This window comes from Rattus rattus, chromosome 1, assembly GCF_011064425.1.
Source record: "Rattus rattus isolate New Zealand chromosome 1, Rrattus_CSIRO_v1, whole genome shotgun sequence".
Taxonomy (NCBI): Eukaryota; Metazoa; Chordata; class Mammalia; order Rodentia; family Muridae; genus Rattus; species Rattus rattus.
Genome location: NC_046154.1, coordinates 57,930,765 through 57,950,541, shown reverse-complemented (window position 1 = coordinate 57,950,541; position 19,777 = coordinate 57,930,765). Strand labels below are relative to the sequence as shown.

Genomic DNA, 19,777 nt, shown 5'->3' with positions numbered 1-19,777 from the left:
GAAAATGGATAGACTTAAAATATATATTTTTATAATATTAAGCAAGGCCACATTATCTCAGAAAGAGGGTGTTCTCTCTCATATAGGCATTCTAGTCAATTATATATATATAAGGAAATGTACGTGTGGGTAAAATATAACATATAGAAAGGAGCACAAGAAAGGCTAGATAGATATAAGGGGAATGAAGACAGAATGAGTGCAGGTGATGTACATGAAAAATGAAAGAGGATATAAAATTAACTGCTTTCCTAGTCAAACAAAACTAAAACACCAAAACTCTGTCAAGGATTCTTCATTTTTGGTGGTAGATACTTGCATAGAAGTATGTTCAAGAGTGAAAGTGTGAAATCCAGTGTGACGCTCCACAGGCTCAGAATGGCTGTTCTAACTGTAGAAGTTCACTGAGATGTATAGACTTTGGGTCTGGTTAATTGGGTCTAACTTACAGACTTTGGTGTATGATGTTATTTTACTTGTCCGTTTTTTAAAATAAGTTTATAAGATTTTTTTTAAAGCAAGTGAAGGTATGATGTCTGTTAACATGTGCTTAGTTTAAAAACATTTTATCTAATTTTTTTGTATAAGGTGATTAAACCTCAAATCTAGTTTAATAATATGTGTGTGTGTTATTTTGATTCTTAATAAGGTAAAGTGGGGTGCGGAGAAAGAAACACCAACTTTGAAGAGCAACAGTGATCTTCAGGTTAAAAATAGAGATGAAAGGACAAAGGTGTGGGTAGCATCAGATCCCAACCTTAATGCTGTAAGAATTGAGAAGTTGTCTGATGATGAAGATGTAGACATCACCGATGAGCTGGATGAGTTGACTTCTCAAACATCACAAAAGAATTATGGCGGCCATCTTACTTTAGATGTTCCTAGTAGTAAAATGTATAAGACCAACCAAGGAGAATTATGCCAAGAAGGTTCATTAGCTAAATCTTCAGAAGAAAATCTTCAGAATGTGAAGCAAAGTGAAGCAGAAGCATGTTCAAGCTCAGAAATTACGTCATGGGCTGAAAAACAAAATAATAATGGCAAAAACTCAGTTGAATTACATGAGAAAGACAGTAAACTGGTTGAGGAATACACTATACTAACAGAGGAAACCAAGCATTCACCTTCTCCAGAGCCCTGTGAGGGTCAGAAGGACCCACGTGGAAATGAACTGCTTTTGCCTCCTTGCCAAGTGGAGGAGGAAAACCATGAAGGAGAAGAGCTTAAGCCACCGGAACAAGAAGTAGAAATAGATAGAAATGTCATTCAAGAAGAAGAAAAGCAAGCAATTCCTGAGTTTTTTGAAGGGCGTCAAACTAAAACACCAGAACGCTATTTGAAAATTAGAAACTACATTTTGGATCAGTGGTAAGAATTACATTGTACATGTTCTAAAAACTTGGTACTCTAAAGCATATAGATTAGGACCATGCAGAATTGTGGATTTGCTAGAGACTCAAAGAGCTTCTGCATGTCTTCCTTCAGTAGTCATGATTTAAAGTTTCTCATAGTGACCCTCTTAAAAACTTTGGTAAGCATGGGCATCCATTGCTATCACAACGTGTCATCCCACTGTAGAAGAGAAGCCTGGCTAGAAGGGAGTGTCCATAGGGGCAGCAGTTTCTTGGGGCAGTGTTGGAAAGCTATAACTATAGAACATATTGGCCTGGGAAAGGAGAGAATTTCCAGTTTCACATGTATTTGAGAATAAAAAAAGGACAAACTTAGAGACAGGAAATATTGTTAAACATGATTATAGTACAGAAATTGTCATCTGAATAGCTCTTCAGTGCTTGCAACTTTGAATGTGGAATGAACACAATTACTTAGGAAACCAAAAGACTACCCTCCTTATTAGCCTAGATACACTGAGAGTAACTAAGGCTCCTTCAAGCATCCATAGATGCTCTTAATGTTTTAGAAAGCTCTCCAGATCTTTGGATGTGGATTCTGTGTTGTCCTTTGTTTTCTCCTCTATCGAAGGTTTCTCTGTCCTGTTTCTAGAACCTAAAATGCTACCTAAGATTAACATGTACATTGTTAAATAACTCATTGCACTTAGATAACATTAATTTACTTGGCTTTTAAAGACAGCCATGTTCTCACAAAATGTTTGCTCTGGCTTTGTGTCGTGGTGATTTTGCACCAACACGACCACTGAAGAACCATCTTCTGGCTAAGAATGTCATTAGAGTAAGAAATACTTAAGAGAAACAACTGCCATTTGCCTAGAGCTTTGTGGTTTACAGAAGGCTGCCCTGAATCATCTCATTTGAGTCTTCACAACAGGCCTGTGAAATAGGCAATGGGATCTCAGATCTTAGAGTACCTGCCTTTGATCTTTCAACCAGACACTGACCCAAGAAAGGTGTCAGTCCAACTCACTCATTCTATTACTCTACATTACCTAGTTGACAGCTTTTAAATGTGGATTAAATTAGATCTCTCTTCATACCTGGGTTTGGTTTTGGAAATAAAATGATTGATAGCCAAAATCAAAGACTTTCAAAACAATTTCTACCTCAGAAATGTCACAACTTGTGTATATTTAATGTTATTTTAGACAAAGTTTGTCACACTGAATTTTGGCTTTTAAATTAGCAGGATAAATTACAGAGATGGTGTCGATTATATATGGCAGTAGTTTCCTAAGTCCTTTTATTTAATACACAAAGCATATTTGATATTGCTGTTTAAGTATGAGATATTTATTAGAAAAGTATGAAAGCAAAAGAAATGTTTTTAAAGAAAAAGTATAAAGTATAGAACAATATAGATGGTATTTCTTTTAAAAAGAGAAGATAAAGTGTTGAAAACAAAGAGACATACAGATCTTTCTTTTCCATGAGAACAGGTACAATTGGTTTTACTTAGGGGTATGTTTTTATTAAAGTGTTAGTCAACTGTTAGTAACATTATTTTACCTTATTCTACCACATACCATGTGTTATATTTAAACTGTCTTCAGTTCTCTTGTGAAGGCGACTTCAGCTTCCGGGTTGATTCAGTATTTAAAGAGCTGTAACTCTGGCCTTACCTTCTCTTCCTTCAGAGCTTCTGGTACTGGCTCTTTGACTCTTTGGTTCTGCTCAAGGAAAGTGATGTGTGTGGCGATGCTCCTCCCTGTTCTGGCATCCTTTATTTGTTTTTGTCATACAACTTAATACCACTGAAAATGCTGCCATTTTGTGAATCGTCTCCTACCATAGTCCTGTAACAATGCAGGCAATGTGAAGGCAGTTCTGTCTGTTCTGTTAATCAAGTGCCCCCTTTAAGACACTGCTTAGATGACAGAAGGCATTTTAGTTGTTGGAGGAAGAAGACTTAGAGTCTTTGGTGAACAGAAATGTTTACTATCTAAGCCATGCGTAAGCCTGTTGAGTAGAGAAGACAGATGCAGATGAAGCCGGTTTCCAGGCCCCTGCCGTTCTTCAGTAGCTGTGCGCTTCCCTATATTTTTGTCATGCTCGCATAGTTCGCTTTCCTTTCATCAAACACGGAAGCCTCGGCTTTTCTGAGGTAGTTACAGTATTCTCCTCTATCACACTTATTTTCACCTTCTGTGGACCTTGTAGATTTATGGATTTAATTTTGTACGTTTAGCAAGGCCTTCCCCAAGCACCATATCTAAAGTAGTCTATGCCTGTTTGTTGGACTGTCTCCGTTAGGCTTCTCTTTCTGTTTAGAGCTATTGTTTGATAACAAAGTATATATTATTCCTTTTTATGTATTGATAGTCTCCATTGGAATTTAAGGTCTTTGAAAACAGGAACTTTGCATTGCTCACCTCCCAGACTCTTGTTCCTACAACTGTGTCTGGGACATAGAGCACAGATACTTAGAGAATAAAATGTGAACAAGTCACATCTGTGCTGTCAGTTAAGGCCTAGGTGGGTATCTGCATCTGTATCGCACCACTTCTTTATGTTAAGTAGGTGCTGTAGTGATTCTGGCCAGCTCCTATACTCCTTTCTAAGATGGAATTGGTAGTCAGTCTTACAGAATTGGGAAGGTTGAGCCTGGCTGTCTAACACTGCAGCATTTAGCTGATCAGTAATTGATTTCTACTACTGTAAAGTTCTCTGTTCCTGTTCAGAGCATGTTAAGTAAATAAGATTATTGTATGAATCTTTTAATTTCACTGAGTTTCTTGATTTCCTTTGGAATCCCCTAGAATATATCTGTTTTCCTTTTTTAGAGTAAGTTCTTACAATTAAAAATAAATATACAATACTTAAATGTTTTTTGAGAGAGCTAATAATTAACAGCATTGGCAAAGCTGGGAAAACCTTGGGGCTGAGAGTATAACTCAGTACTAGACTAGCTGCCTAGCAGCATGAGGCAATACTATACAAAAGGAATAGTAAGGGGATGTCCCAGTACTAAGGCTTCTTAATTCCCAAAGTGCTCTTTTATTCACAGATGTGTCAATTTGGTTCTTACAGAACAAGCTTCTAATTTCAAGTTTTGGGGATACCTGGGATCTGTGGGGCTTAGTATTGGGGAAAGAATACTTGTAACACAATCATTTTTACAAATACTTGTAAGTTGTCGAATCCTTTAAAGATATTTTACATGTGAAAAAAAGAACACTTGGGTATTGGTTACACAATTAGGCATTGAGTGAAGGTAAAATTTTAAGATTTTTCATATATTAAAAGTTTTCCCAAAAATCCTTTTTAAAATGTTTCTATTCATCCAGAATAATTGTACTTCCATCTCTTAATTAGGGAAATATGCAAACCGAAATACTTAAATAAGACCTCAGTACGTCCTGGCCTGAAGAACTGTGGGGATGTTAATTGTATTGGACGGATTCATACATACCTCGAGTTGATAGGAGCAATCAATTTTGGATGTGGTAAAAATAAAAACCCAACAACATCTTTTACTTGGCATTTTTATCCTTATATATAGCACCCATTAATTTTTATGATGGTTCAAATAAGTGTATCATTAAGATTTTGATGTTAAAGAGATTGCTGCTAATTAAACTGGTTCCCTTTGAAGATACAATTTTAAAGGAAAGTATTTTATCTACATAATAGAAATAATTCATCAAAAGAATTCTTTGTCAAGTAAAAGTAAATAATATCAGAGAAATCTAAGAATAGCCTGTTTACTTACAAATACAAGTTGAGACCAGCATAACTGTTAAAAAAAATTAGATGTTGGGAACTTTTTTGTGCATATTCCAAGACCCAACAAAGCCTGGTATTTGGAGTATATCTGTTCTAACATATTTTGAATAAGGATTACTTAACCTGTACTGTATTCCTGCTAGATACGCTTTCTAGCAATGACTAAACAAAGGAAATGCTTATGAACCTGTATATTTAATTATAAAAAAAGGACAAAAATGTTTTAATGAGACAGGTGAGATGGCTCAGCACATTTGCCCCTGAGCCTGAGACTTGAGTTTGATCACTGGGATCTACTTGGTAGGAGAGAACCAACTCCTAAAAGTTGTCCTATGACTCTAACATGCATGCACCTACTACACACATGTACCCATGTACACACAATTTAGTGAAAGTCTGTCATTCTTGATTTTTCTGATTCAAAGTTGATGAGTATACGTATGTCAGAGTGAATTCTACCCTATCGTTGAATTTACGTGACAAACTCTGAGGAAAGCTGATGGTGATGGGCGCAGGTAATAATAAGAACCAGAGCCTTCCCACCCCTGATTTTGGAGATGAGCTAGAGAGCTGACCAGAAAGGCTCGACAGACGATTTCATTTTTGTGTGTTGAGAATGTACAGTCCACCTTAAGGTCACTCTTTGATGTAGGTGGCTTTTGTGCCCCAAGCTCTGCGTAGAGACTAGCTTTTTAGGAAACTAAGTTATTTTAGATGCAGCCACAAAGATGAGATACTGCTTTCTGTATTAAATAATTGCTTTTATTGAGCATCATGGCACTATTTAGAAACTAAGTGGCACATCAAATGTATGGTAGTGGGATAAGAATCATGGGGGTTCAGCTGTAGTTAGTATAGTCTGTCTTCCTAATTACAGATTGCACATGATAATAGACTGTTTATCTTTCCTGAATTCCAATAGAGCAGGCCATATACAACAGGCCACAACCAGTTGATAAAGTCCGAGTGACCGACAGAAAAGACGCAGAAGCAGCGTACCAGCTTGCCTGGCGCCTGCAGTCCATGGTAAGCAGCTGCGCATTGAGTGGAGTCTATGGAATTTAAGTAGCCATTGAGTAGAAGAACGTGTTTTTCTCGTGTGGTTCACCTTAGCCATTAATTGTATGTAAGACAGAAACCAAACTAGGAAACCCTGCAAATTCATTGGCAAAGTGTGTAACAACATGTTTTACTAAAGTGGCCTTGGGCTACTTGGTTTTTATTTATAAACCTAACATACAGAGGACCCAAGTTTGGTTCAGCACCCACATCATGGAGATTACAAGTGTTTGTAACTCCAGTTCCAGAGGATCTAACATGCCCTTCTGGCTTCCTGGGCATCAGGCATGTATGTAGTACACAGACATACATGTAGGTAAAAGACCCTAAATATTAAGAAAACATAAAAACAAAAAAGCACAGCACCGTACACACTAGCTGGGTGTGGTGGCATGTTCATTTAATTTCAGCATTCAGATTTCTGTTGAGTTCAAGGCCAGCCTGGTCTCCACAGTGAGACCATATCTCAAAAATAAAATAACAATTATCTAGCAAGTTTCCTGTAAACCAGTCACAATAAGATCTCATTGGCTTCACATTAAACTGGTGACAGGTAAAATAAATCTCAGATTATTTTGGCTGTGAGCAATTTCTACCTGAATTTGCTGTCTTAAGAAAGGTTGTTTTCAAATGGCTCTTTGGATCACACAAGTTACATACCTCTTTAGAAGCGGGTCCATTTTACACACCTCAGGTATGATGTTTACAAATCTAGATAACTCACAGAGTCTCCACATTTTGTGGTTTTTCACTGTTTGTATTAACTTGACACCTTTCTAAAGCTGGCAGCACAACCTTATTTTATTTTTTTTTCTATTCACTACACCTTTTGCTGTGTGTTCTTTTCTACCACAGATAAATGGGAGCAAATCCATTTTCTTTTTTCTTCTTTGTGGTCTTAACATTTTTGTCTTGGTATTTTAGCTAAGAGGTAGTGGAAAGGAAAGTAAGAAGTAAGAAGTCAAATTAAATGCAGAAAATCATTAGTGCCATTAGAGTGGTTTATTGATACCATCACCTCATACTTGCCTTGCCAGCTGCTGCTCACAAGAATTTGGTAGAGTATCTAAGGAGAGAACTGACTGGTACACATGGTCAATAGAATACAGTTTATTGAGTTGGTGATCAGACATTAAAATACTTAAGTAGAGTCTTGCATAGTTAGTGTTTAGATTTTGTGTGTTCATGTATTAAAGATTTTGCCAGGTTAATTTTGTTGTATTTGCCTTAATGTTGTATTTTTCTTAATGTAGAGAACAAGGAGACGTAGGGTCCGAGATCCATGGGGAAACTGGTGTGATGCAAAAGACTTAGAAGGGCAAACATTTGAGGTAATTTGACCTTATTTGTGGTTCACCCATGAAACCTTGTTTCATTATTTTAGTCCTATGTATTATGTTGATTTCATTGTTCCTGTGTGTATGATCATTCCCATGTTAGTTAGTTAGTTTATTGAAAAATTACCATTAACTAAACCAGAGGCAAATAGTACTGTTAACTAGAAGTCTGACTTGTGCTGCGAATTTTGATTCTCGGTTTCCACATTATTCTCTCTTAAGTCAAGATGTACCAGACTGAGCAGTTGGAGTGCTCTATGCATTTCATTAAATGATATTCTTTTAAATGATATTTGATAAACAATTAAAATACTGTTCTAAACATTATGCATATTGAATTATAAATATTAAAGTGTTATTTCTACTAATAGAAGTTGAGACCCTGATAGGAAACATAGGCAACAAATATTGTACATATTGAACACATGTACACAGGTGTTGACATGTAAAATTTGTTGTACATAATTAGAGTAGTAGAGTGGAAAGAAAGTATTAAGTGTATTTATTAGCTTTGTTATCTCAAGTAGCTACTTAACTGTACTAAATCTCAAATTTGAATCTATGAAGTATAGATGATAGCCCTCTGGAAGGATTTTAAAAGAATTGAGATGAAGTATGTTAAGATCCTAGAGTCATTCAGTAAACCTGCTCAGACGAGGTACTCAATAAATGTTACCTTTCTCAGGCCTCCCTACCCACCCCAACCTTACACCTGGACTCTTGTTGGTATAAGAAGAAGTAATATATGGTTCCTTCCCGTAAGGTTTGTCTAAGGATATGAGGTACTCCTAAAGAGTGTGATGAGGAAAGAGTTCACACAAATTGAGATGTTTGAACCAAAGGATCAGGAGAAGAATCATCTCAAAATGTAGATGGAAGCATTCTAGGCTGAGGGAGTTGCGCAAGCAAAGGTACAGATATAGGAAAATACTAATCTTCTGGGAAAGGTACATAGTATGCTTAATTAGGGTGTAGGGGTGACGAGATTATGAACATTAACATTTAACTTCACAGCACACCATGACACTATTAGTACTGTGTTATTATTTGCTTCATAAAGATGTGGCAACTGAAGCATGAGGGCTCCAGGGCTTGGTGATGGTCTCTCAGCTAATGATGTGTAGAGCTGGACATTTCTGCCAGAATCTCAAGATGTTAAGGACCCCATTCCATGGTGCCAGCAATCAAACCAGCGCTTTGTGCAGGTGGCATGCTTCACCACAAAGCTGCCTCCTTAGCCCTGGAGTCTGCACGCTTGACTATCACACTGCTATGAAAGAAAATCAGCCATCTGAGCCGTGGAAATCTGAAATAAGAAAGGAAAGACTTGAAGGCTTTTGAAACTTAATGACTGCTGCCACTGATTGAAATGGGCAAGTCAGAAGAAACAAATGTTCCTTTTGATGGAGTTATATAATTTGACATAATTTTAGAAGTTATTGCCCAATATTTATTAGTAGCAAACAATGTATACCAACTTGGTTGGTCTTGTTCTCACATCTCCTTAACTGTTATATTTATTCTGCCTGAGTAGCTGATGAACCCTTTGATTGGCTGTTTTGTTTTAGCATCTATCTGTGGAGGAGTTGGCAAGAAGAGAAGAGGAGGAAAAGTGCAAACCTATTAAATTTTCAAAAGCTTCAAAACTTCCCAAAAGGTACAATGTTATGTTATATAATGTATTTTCTTAACTTACTACATGGTTAGAAAGTACATGGAAACACACCCAGCCCAGTAGCTGCATTAGATACTTCTTACAAGATGTATTTAGGAAAATAGTATTTTCTTTTTCCCCTGCGTGAGCGTGCGTTCATGTCTCTATGCATGTGTGAGCCCAAGGCTGATGTCAAGAACGTTCCTCTGTTATCCTCACACTGTTGTATTGAGGCATGGTCTCCATCCAAACCTCAGTGTGTCGATGTTGTTAATCTCGCTAGTCAGCTTGACTGGAATGACAGGTGAGCTACTCTGCTCGCCCAGCATTTGCATGGGTTTCTGGGACTCCAGACTCAAGCTCTTGTGCTTATAAGACAAACACTTAACCACTGAACCATTCTCTTAGCCTTGCTGATTACATTTTGGAATTTTTTTTTTTAAATTATTTTACCACCGATTATCAGTTTGGGAAAATTTGAACTAGTGCTTCAAAATTCTGGCACACCGAGTGTTGGGGATTATTGTCTAGGAGACCTGTGTGTAATGGGAGCCATTCAACCCTACACATGGTCAGATAGTCTCATGTTCTGCTTGAATGTTCACAAGTAGTTGTGGGGTTTGTTGTTTTTAATGTGATACAGTAAGCTGAAAATTTTAATTTGCAAAATTGTCTTAGTAAATTGAGTTCCTTGATTTTCTAGGCGTCTTACTTCCTGCCATGCCATGTTAAGTAGACTTTAGTTTTGGCAAGATGTTAGGAAGTGCTGCTGCAGTTCTGTTTCCTTGGAGTTAACTAAAGCAGCTAACACCGTGTACTGTGTTTATGTTCTTATTTATGTGAACACGGTTGATCCTTTGACAGACCTTTGCAGTGTCAGTGTCACACCCATTTACCTGCAAGATAATGGAATGGCAACGAGACATACTGTATTTGGTTGTGCTGCTTAGTGTAGAAATTGTGGTTTAAGTACAGGCTTAGAAAGGCCCAGGAACCTTAGACATTTTACTATAATTCTGTTACCTCTCCAAAATGGAAATTTAACCTTACCCTGTGGGCAAAATGGACAAAGTATTTTTTATTTTTTTAATAAGCCTAGACTCCTTCCAGTACTTAGACATTTAATATTCTGGATCTAAATGTGAGATTTAGATTTATTGTGATTTTTAAATTGTTCTGTGTTGCCAGGAACTTTAAATTGATGCATATTTTTCTTAGCTTTGTGCTCTTAGCACTGATTGGTTGGTTGGTTGGTTGGTTGGTTGGTTGGTTGGTTGGTTGGTTGGTTGGTTGATTGATTGATTGATTGATTTAGCAATTTAACATTTCAATAAAGGTACTATTTCTACTATTGATCACCAAATAAAAAGGTCTGCTGGAATAAGCCTTGGAAATCATTATTTAGTCATCTTATATACATTAGCACAGTCTCATACACAAATCATATGTATCTTGCTTAAAACTTGAATTTAAAAGTTGTAGTCTTGTTTACAGTAGGGCATTCTTACCAAGCATGGCTGTGCACTTGTAGTGTTTATTTTTCATGACCCATTACTATTAGTCACCCCTTTGCTTTTCTAGACTTTGGCTGGAGTTCAGTATCTAATGCCTCTGTTTCCATATCTGCTTTTGTGTTCTGTCCGTTAAGTGTCTCTCTGGCTCTCTGACCTTCCTCTTCAGCAGCCCTTGAGGACACAGCAGCCTGCTCCTGTCTGTGCAGGTTAAATTCAGACACTCCAGTCTCTTCTCTCGTCAACAAGCATACATTCCTACTCCATCTCAGTTGGCATTGCTATTTTTGTTGGTTTTATTTATTTTTCTGTGTATGGCTGTTTGACCTACATATGTGTGAGTGCATGCCTGATAGCTTTGGTGGTTATAAGAATCTGTTGGATCCCTGGAACTGGAGTTACAGATGATTGTGAGGGGCCGTGTGGTCAGGGTCTTCCGGAAGAGCATCAATTCCTCTTAACCTCCAAGCCATTTCTCCAGCCCATAAACATTGGGGGTGGAGGGAGTCATCTTGTTTTCTTGGTTTTCATACACGATCTGATATGTTCCAACGTAGCCCCAAATTTGATATGCAGCTGAGAATGACCTTAAAGTACTGATCTTCCTGCTGCCGCCTTCCAAGTGCTAAGATTACAAGGATGTCTCATGTCGCCCACTTTTACATTGATTTAAAGATCTTTGTTCATTTTAAAAAGTTGTCTGCATGTTTCGGGCCCTGGGGCACAAGCCTAATAAAGTACACTCAGGAACTCTGTTGTCGTTGGGAATTCAACATACTACTCCAAGTTGTTTAATTTAGAAACATTTCTGATTTTCTTTCTATAAACATTTTTTCAGTACCTGGAGATAAAGCTCAGTGGTTAAAAGCATTTACTGCCATTGAAAAGGATCTAGGTTCAGTTTCCAGCACCCTCATGGTGGCTCACAACTGTCCATTACTCCAGCTTCAGGGAATCTGACATTCTCTTCAGACTGTCATGGGCACCAGGCACACAAACTTACATACCTGCATTCAGGCAAAACACTGATACACAGAAAGTAAAATTTTATAAATCTAAAAAAATTAATAAATTTTAAAAATTGTTCTGCTATTTTTTTCTTAAACAGTTTTTAGTGGTCAAACCTTTCTAGCGTTTCTTTCTGGTTCCACACATGCTTTTAAATCTAGCCTTGCTTAGATTCTTTTCTCCATTTCTTTACATTTTGAAATAATATAGGCTTTCTGTTTACATTAATTTGTTTAGCCGACTTGCTACTCCCTAACTTAAGTATTTATTGGAGTTCCATTGTAGTGGATCTGTTACGATAGTGTTGGTATGTGCATGTGTTTCTTTTGCGACAGTCTCCATATGTATCCCTGGTTGACCTAGACCAGATTAACCTCTGCCTTCTAATAGTGCGATTAAAGGCATGCGTCCTAACACTCAACCCGGCCAGCTTTATGAGAACCTTCTTACTTGAACTTTCTGCGGGTCTCATGTCGGGAAATAGTTGTTTCATTGCAATGTTAGCCTCTTGTCAGCTGAAGAACTATGTCTGTTTATCATGAGCCTTTGGTTGCTAAAAGAAAATGACACAACAGGGCTATCTTGTCCCAGAGATCCTGCTTTCTGTCACATCTAAAAGCATGTGTAACTCCTTATAAGGGATTCTCCTAGTCTAATATTTTTTTCCTTCAGGCAAAAGTTTGGGTTTATATCATTGCTAATTTTTCAAATTAGTGATTAATACTTTTCTTGGTCTCTTTGAGCTATATTATTTTTTTTCTTTTTCAGCTCACTTGATCCCTTCCAACTGATACCTTGTCATTTTTTCAGTGAAGAAAAGCAGGTACTTATTACCAGTGAGTGTGCATAGATAATGTCCCAGTTGGATGGGAAATACCCTTTATCTGTGTGTGTGTGAGGCATGTATGTAGATGAATTGGACATGGCAGGGATATTAAGGATCTGGTGAATGAGTCAGGCAGAAATGAGAGGAGAGAGGGTAGTTTCCTGCTGGGGCTTTGAGCTTAGGTGTTTTAAAGTCTAGTTTGCATTGGACTTTGATGAATGGTGAGACCTTGGTGGGGTGGGTAAAGAGAAAAGATGGATATTCTATCAGGGAGAACAAAATCTCTCTTTTTATTCTTTCCTTCTTTTCTTTTTATATTTCAGGAGCCATTTCAGGTGAAAGTAGCTTCAGAAGCACTTTTAATAATGGATCTGGTAAGGATGACCTATTGTGCTTCACTTATCTCTGTTTTGTGTTCATGTATTTTTTTTTTTTTTTGTAGACCTAAGAGAAAGAAGATACATATATATTTCAGTTTTTAACTAATTCTCTTTACAAGGAATTGGGTTTTTCATTTGAAGGAAAGCCAGACAATTGAATGTTTCCATAGTTTAGGAAAAAAAAAATGAGTTGATGTGAGTTTTCTCCTTCAGAACTGTACAGTCAGTGCATTGACAGCAGTGTTCCAGAGAGTGAGGCAGATTGTGACTTGGTAGCTGTGTTTGTGAATGTGGTCTGAGTCTGCCCTCATGTTTCCTTTAGCATGCCCACGTGTCTATGGCAGAGGTGATTGGGCTTTTAGGAGGAAGATACTCAGAAGCTGATAAGGTCCTTGAAGTAAGTCTTCTTTTTAAAACATTTCAGTTACCAGCCGCTATACCAAATATTTTATAGAATTCCGAAAATATAATGAAAATACTGATTTATATCTCTATGTATGAGAGTATACAAGTATAGAAAATTATATACTCAGAAATGACTTAGCATTCTATATACTGAGTATCTGTTTTCTATCAAGAGGGAGAGCAGTCTGCCAGCCTTGGCTACACACTGCCTTCACCAGGAAAAAGCTACAACTAAGGGCTAGTATGCTAGTCTTGTGGGTAAAAACTGGTATTCATCATTCTGCTGGAATTATTTTCCTATGTAATAGAAATGGTTGAAAATGCCATTGGGTAGGCATTATGGTGCAACCTGGAAACTAGCCATTATCATGCCTTTTAGATTAGAAAAGTGCTAGCTAAATTCCTAGCCTATAGTCACACTTTTGGAGTTTATTTGGCAAGTAATACAATTGATTTCACTACAATCATGCAAGAACAATCTTACAGGTCTGTGCAGCAGAACCATGTAACAGTCTGAGTACAGGACTTCAGTGTGAGATGGACCCTGTGTCCCAGACACAGGCCTCAGAAACCTTGGCTCTCAGAGGCTGCAGTGTTATTGGGTGGTACCACTCTCACCCTGCATTTGATCCTAATCCGTCTTTACGCGATATTGACACACAAGCCAAATACCAGGTGAGCTACATACCTACATTTTATAAATTGCTACACATCTTCTTTTGATTTCTATGGAATAGCAGTATTATTTTTAGCTTTACACTTCCAGCATTCTTTACATCTGCAGTTTTGAAATAATTTGGTTTTTTTCCATGAAATTACATTAATAAGCATTTGAAAGGTCAGCAGTTGAGTTTAGACAGGTTTTTTGTTGTTGTCGTTGTTTTGGTTTAGACAAGCTTCTAGAGCCTTTTAAAACTGACAGTGTGCAGTAGGGCAGGACTTGTAACTGTAGTAGTCAAAAGCATTGACACCTCTCTTGGGAAAAAAGTTATGTTTTCAATTTTATATTTAATGTGTGTTTTCTATATAGGTAGCTATTTGTAAGTTATTGCCATGTTAGTAAGAATTATAACAAATTATAGTATGTGAACACATTTGTAATATTTGTTTCATTTTGTGTGACAATGACTATTACTCCGTGGCCCTTGGCTAACCAGGAGTGTGTGGTAATTCTCCATTCTGACTTGAGCACTGAGGTAGATATGTACCATCGCACTCAACTAATGTATGTGAGCGCTCACGCTGCCTTTTGTCTATAACTGTGTGCGTGCGTGCGTGCATGCGTGCGTGCGTGCGTGGCGAGGTGCACACTCCTATGTGCTTGCTGCGGAGGAGAACAGTCAGTGTCCTGTCACTTTCCCTCTTACTCCCCTGAGATGGGGTTTCTCACTGAACCTGTAGCCGGGCTGGTACTCAGCAGAGCTCCGTCTCCCCATCTCCCTCCCCGGCACTAAGGCTACAGGTTACATGTGCATATACCTGTTCACACCAGGTTTATTATGTGGATTCTGCATAAGTGAGTCCTGCTCCTCCTGCTTGCATAGCAACTACTATTACATACTAAGTCATCCCCCGAGCCATGCTGCATGTATTTTTTAAGGATCATTTCTGACGAACAGCAAAGACTTTAGCCTGAAAAATAATACTTAAGGCATTTCATTTAGTTGCTGCTGTTTAGATGGGGCCCTTTTTTGTGTTCTTTTCTCCAGTTAGCTGTGTAGAGCTTTGATAGTTGAAATTAATTATACTTTTCTTATCATTGCAGAGTTATTTCTCCAGAGGAGGAGCAAAGTTCATTGGAATGATTGTTAGTCCATATAATCGAAGTAATCCTTTACCATATTCCCAGATTACCTGCTTGGTTATAAGTGAAGAACTTAGCCCTGATGGTACCTATCGTAAGTTGTCATCAATAATAAGTTCTTGCTGTCCCTGTCCTCAAATGAAGGAACTTAGAACTGTAAAACTCTTTAATGAGATAGATCGTGAGTCAACTGTGGACTTGATGGATGCCACCTAGTTAAATCAGCGCCTTTCCTTTCATTCTAGTGGCCTTAAATAAAAGAAAACAGTGTTAGAGCGGGCAGTGTACATGCTGAGCACTGGAGGCATTGTGTTGCACAAGCTGTACATTTTGGACACTAAACATTGCACACACAGGCAGTGTCTATACTGGGCACTGCAGACATTGTAGTACATAAAACATAGTTCTCATATCATCTTGCTTTCCCTGCTGTGCCATGTAAATAAAGAAAATATAAAACCATAACCCCAGCTTTCTGTCACGTCCCAGGATGTTAGGCTTCCCAAAGACAGATTAGATGTCCTAAGTCCATCTGTTTTAAGACAGATTAATTTGACATAGCCCATTGCCCAACTTGGTTTCTCTGGGATGTGTGTCTCCTGTATATCTCCTTGTGGTTGTCCTGGTCAGCTCTGTCTACATAGGAAGTAGACTAAGAAAGGCAGGGAGGGAACTTTGATGGAAGGAAAGTAGTTGGAGACTCAGATCTTCTCTGTGTGTAGTTGTGTGTGATAGGCACTTGCAGTGTTTCCTTCCCATTGAATCAGGACATCCTTGTCACTACATGCTGTACCGTACTCACTTTTCTATCCAGTGTCTAGCCCTGAGCCTGGTATAAAGTGGATTCTAAATGAATGTTTACTTAATAATTAATCTCTTACTCTTTATCTTTTTTAGCATCCTATACTTCATAAAGTCTTTTCAATCCTTTTGACTGCTAATATATCTTTTATATATATAAATCTGCAATGTTTTCTGCCGTAATGACCACTTTGTCTCTTAATGCAATGTATTTATTATTTTTTATGCCTAGTACCAACTAATAAGCACTAAATTGAATGAGTATCAATAGTCATAGTCCAGAGTGCCCTGCTAAGTACAGCACGTAAGGCACATGAGTTTTCAACTTAACTCAAATTTATAAAAGTTATAAAAGAAAGCATCACAACAAACTTACTTTTCTTCTAGTCGCCTCTCAGTCTGCTGAGTTTTGATCATGAGCCTCTCTATTCCAATCATTTCTAATACAGTTAGTTGGTAATGAGTTCATGTGACTTTACATTTAAATACTATAAAATTTAATAATTTAAAATGTATGTAGTTCTGCTTCTGGCCAAAATGAATTAATAAGGACCAAAATAATAGACAGAATACACAAAACCATATTTTTATTTAGCATATAACTCAGGTTGTGATCTGTGAGTCACTTACTTTTCATTTTTTGGAAACCATCTGGCCCAAGAGTTGAGGTTGTCAAGAGGCTTTGAGATGACTGTACTTCTCTACTCCGAACCCAGGTTACCCCTTTAGAATGTCTCTAATAGCTAAGCATTCTCTGAACTTTGATCAGTTACAAAATATACTTAGTGATTAGTTTTCTAATACCGTGGTAGCTAAAAATCTGAATAAAAGGCAGTATTTACTTAGGTACCTTTTTTAAATAGAATTTTTCTTAGTCACACTATGTAGTTCTATACGGCTTATTCATTCATGTACATGTTTTCTGTCAGCCCTACCGCACCCTGTAGCATTTATTCCCACTTTCAACTTTAATTAAGAATAGGAATTACTCAACTATCTTTAGATTCTGGTTCTGACATTCCCCGTTTATTTTGTGGGACTTACACTCTCATTTGCCTCTGATGCATAAAATGACCTTGTTTACAGAGTTGGTACTTGCAAAGATTATAGCCTGCACCAGGCTTTCAGTAGGCAGTTACTGTAGCTGGCTACTGCTCTGTATGCAATCCAGGTATCCAGGTATGCCAGGTGTTGTCCTCACCAAGGGGTCACTTGCTCAGTGACCCCTGCAGTATGTCATTGTTCTTCAGTTGCTAGAGGAGACAAATAGAAAGAGAGGAGAGGAAATCTGAGGAATGAAAAGAGCTCTAATTATCCTTAGGCTTGCTGTCTCTTTTCTCTTCCAAATACCTCTTTTTGTATATTGATAGTTAGTGTGGCCTTTCTTTCATTGGGAAAGTGCCATTGCCCTAGTCATAAGGCCTGCTAGTCGCCTCAGTTTTAAAATAGCAATGCTGCCTGCTGCTGCAGCATTGTCATGGGCCTGTGACTGTTGTACAGCCCCAGGTTGGTACTGACAGTGCCCTCTCCTGCTCAGAAGATAACCGAGAGGACAGCCTGCCTTCACAGGCCTTTTCACAGAACTGTCAGAGAAGGGGCACTTTTTACTTCTCATTGATAGAAATAGCTTAGCATAGACATGCTGGGAGGAGAAGTAAAGTCAGTCAGTAAACATTTGATGAATGCCCAGTATCTTCAAAGAGCTGTTCTGTTGGCCTGCCAAGCTATGATCTAAAAACACTAAAGAGAATTTTAATTAAAAGGGGATTGGAGAAATAGTTGATGAAAATGTGTCTCTTTATACTTCTCTAGGTTTACCTTACAAATTTGAAGTACAACAGATGTTAGAAGAACCTCAGTGGGAATTAGTGTTTGAGAAGACAAGATGGATAATCGAAAAATACAGGCTCTCTCATAGGTATGTGCTGTGGTTTCTGATACGCTACATTGGCAGTCTTTCTCTTAAACTGAATCAGAGAAAGTAAAGCCTAGATTACAAATAGAATACTGATGTCTGGCATTAAGGACAGTTTATTACACAACCAACTGTATATTTATCTCATCGATTTCTTCTGATATTTCTTCCTATAGCAGCGTCCCCATGGATAAAATCTTTCGCCGGGATTCTGACCTAACTTGTCTGCAGAAAGTAAGTTGCCTTCATTTTTAATTGGTTTCATTGCTCAGATTGCAAAGCTGGTCATCTTGCTGTGTTTTCCACTGTTTTGTGAATTCATTTTAGATGTTTCTTTATTGATTCACTTTGCAAAATTAGTGTGTTTTATTGGTTAAGTGTATATACAGAAATAATTCTCTTTTAGAACACATTTGTCAATGTTAACTGATATATTTCTTAGCAGGTTATTATTGTGTACAGTGAAGAACCTTTTATCTTTCTTTAAACTTTACAAGCACCATGTTTTCCTCTTAACCATAATGGTCAGTCGTTTTTAAGAAACATAGTATAAATGTAATTTAAATTTAAATGGTCATTTTGCTCTAACTTTGTACTTGAAAATTCTAAAGGTTTAGAATTATTTTTCTACTTTTGATTAAGATGAATAGACTGTTTAACATCTCTGGTTTGTTTTATTTTAGTCGTTTAGGAATAATCTAAAAAAGTAAACATACTTTTTGCAGCCTTTTTCTGTATACTATTGAAAGACCACTGTATGCATCCCCCAGAAAACTGCTCAGAGGGCCAAAGTCACAGACTCGTACAAAGTAGGCAGCACTTCTTGTATTGCTTGTTTCCTGTGGAGTTGGTAGGGAGCTGGATTTACCTTCAGCGGTGACTCCCGGTGCTCCAGTCGGAGATGGTGAGGACAGTGTTTCTCATTCGAATAGTAAGAAATCTGAGGTCTAAAAAGAAATAGTGACAGTTATGCAAGCCCTTTTAATACTTAAGTATTTAAATATAAAACTTTTTTTTCTACTAGCTGTTGGAGTGTCTAAGGAAAACACTAAGCAAAGTAGCCAATTGTTACATCGCTGAGGAATTCTTGACTCAAGTTGAAAATTTGTTCCTTTCCAATTACAAAAGCAAGGAAGAAAATGGACTGGCAGAAGAAAACAGTGCAAAGGAATTGTTCATGTAATTATTTTAAAGTAAGATGTTCTAATCTTGGCATGCTATTGTAAATAATTGAGATTTTAAAGCAATATAAATTATGTATTTTTTTCTGTTAATCCATAAAACTCTAAACTTTCCCACATAAATAATGTGTGAAGGAAGAGAGATTGGCTGTTCTTAGAGTAGTAATCAAGAGTGGTAGGTAGACCCCTGCCTATAGTAAGCGGCGCAGTGGCCATAATGGCTTGAGCTCTGGCCAGCTTTACGGTGTGCAGCTTGATAACTAGACTATGGCTAAACTGGCTCTTCTCCGAAGGAGTCTGCTTTTCTTATCTCATGAGACATACTTTCTCCCCACATGTTCCCCACATGAGGAGTGTGTGTGTGTGTGTGTGTGTGTGTGTGTGTGTGTGTGTGTGTGTGTGTGTGTGTGAGATTTGGATATGTGGGTGTTGCAGCCTACGTGTGGAACAGGTTAATGTGGTTGAGAACTACTGACTGATAATCGGACAACATGCTCTGAAGTGCCAGCACTGCAAGGGGAACGCCCTTAGAAACGTTCAGACAGGGAGACCAAGGGAAGAGGGACCAACCTTCAGTCTGCTGTATCTGCCTCAGTCTTATTGTGAACCACTAGACTGCACCATAGTCAGCCTCCTCAGGGATTTAAATGTTTAAGTGAAAAGTAACCTTTTTTCATGTACAATTCAAATCGTTCATGTACTATTAGTGAATATTTCTGCTAGCTGGAGAACTGGTGGTTCCCCTTGTCCACGCC

The 19,777-nt window shown here is 37.8% G+C and overlaps 1 protein-coding gene across 1 annotated transcript in view; it reads left to right on the top strand.

Annotated features, from left to right (window-relative positions):
* Mysm1 (Myb like, SWIRM and MPN domains 1) overlaps positions 1-19,164 on the top strand; it is a 32,532-nt gene extending 13,368 nt beyond the window's left edge. The window contains exons 8-20 of the mRNA XM_032901868.1: positions 650-1,368; positions 4,731-4,861; positions 6,064-6,167; positions 7,454-7,531; positions 9,106-9,194; positions 12,479-12,533; positions 12,860-12,910; positions 13,239-13,313; positions 13,808-13,996; positions 15,087-15,219; positions 17,739-17,844; positions 18,018-18,075; positions 18,866-19,164. Coding sequence (XP_032757759.1) covers positions 650-1,368; positions 4,731-4,861; positions 6,064-6,167; positions 7,454-7,531; positions 9,106-9,194; positions 12,479-12,533; positions 12,860-12,910; positions 13,239-13,313; positions 13,808-13,996; positions 15,087-15,219; positions 17,739-17,844; positions 18,018-18,075; positions 18,866-19,024 — 1,947 coding nt within the window. The 3' untranslated portion in view covers positions 19,025-19,164. The remainder of the gene's footprint in view (positions 1-649; positions 1,369-4,730; positions 4,862-6,063; positions 6,168-7,453; positions 7,532-9,105; positions 9,195-12,478; positions 12,534-12,859; positions 12,911-13,238; positions 13,314-13,807; positions 13,997-15,086; positions 15,220-17,738; positions 17,845-18,017; positions 18,076-18,865) is intronic.
* The last annotated feature ends 613 nt before the right edge of the window (positions 19,165-19,777 follow it).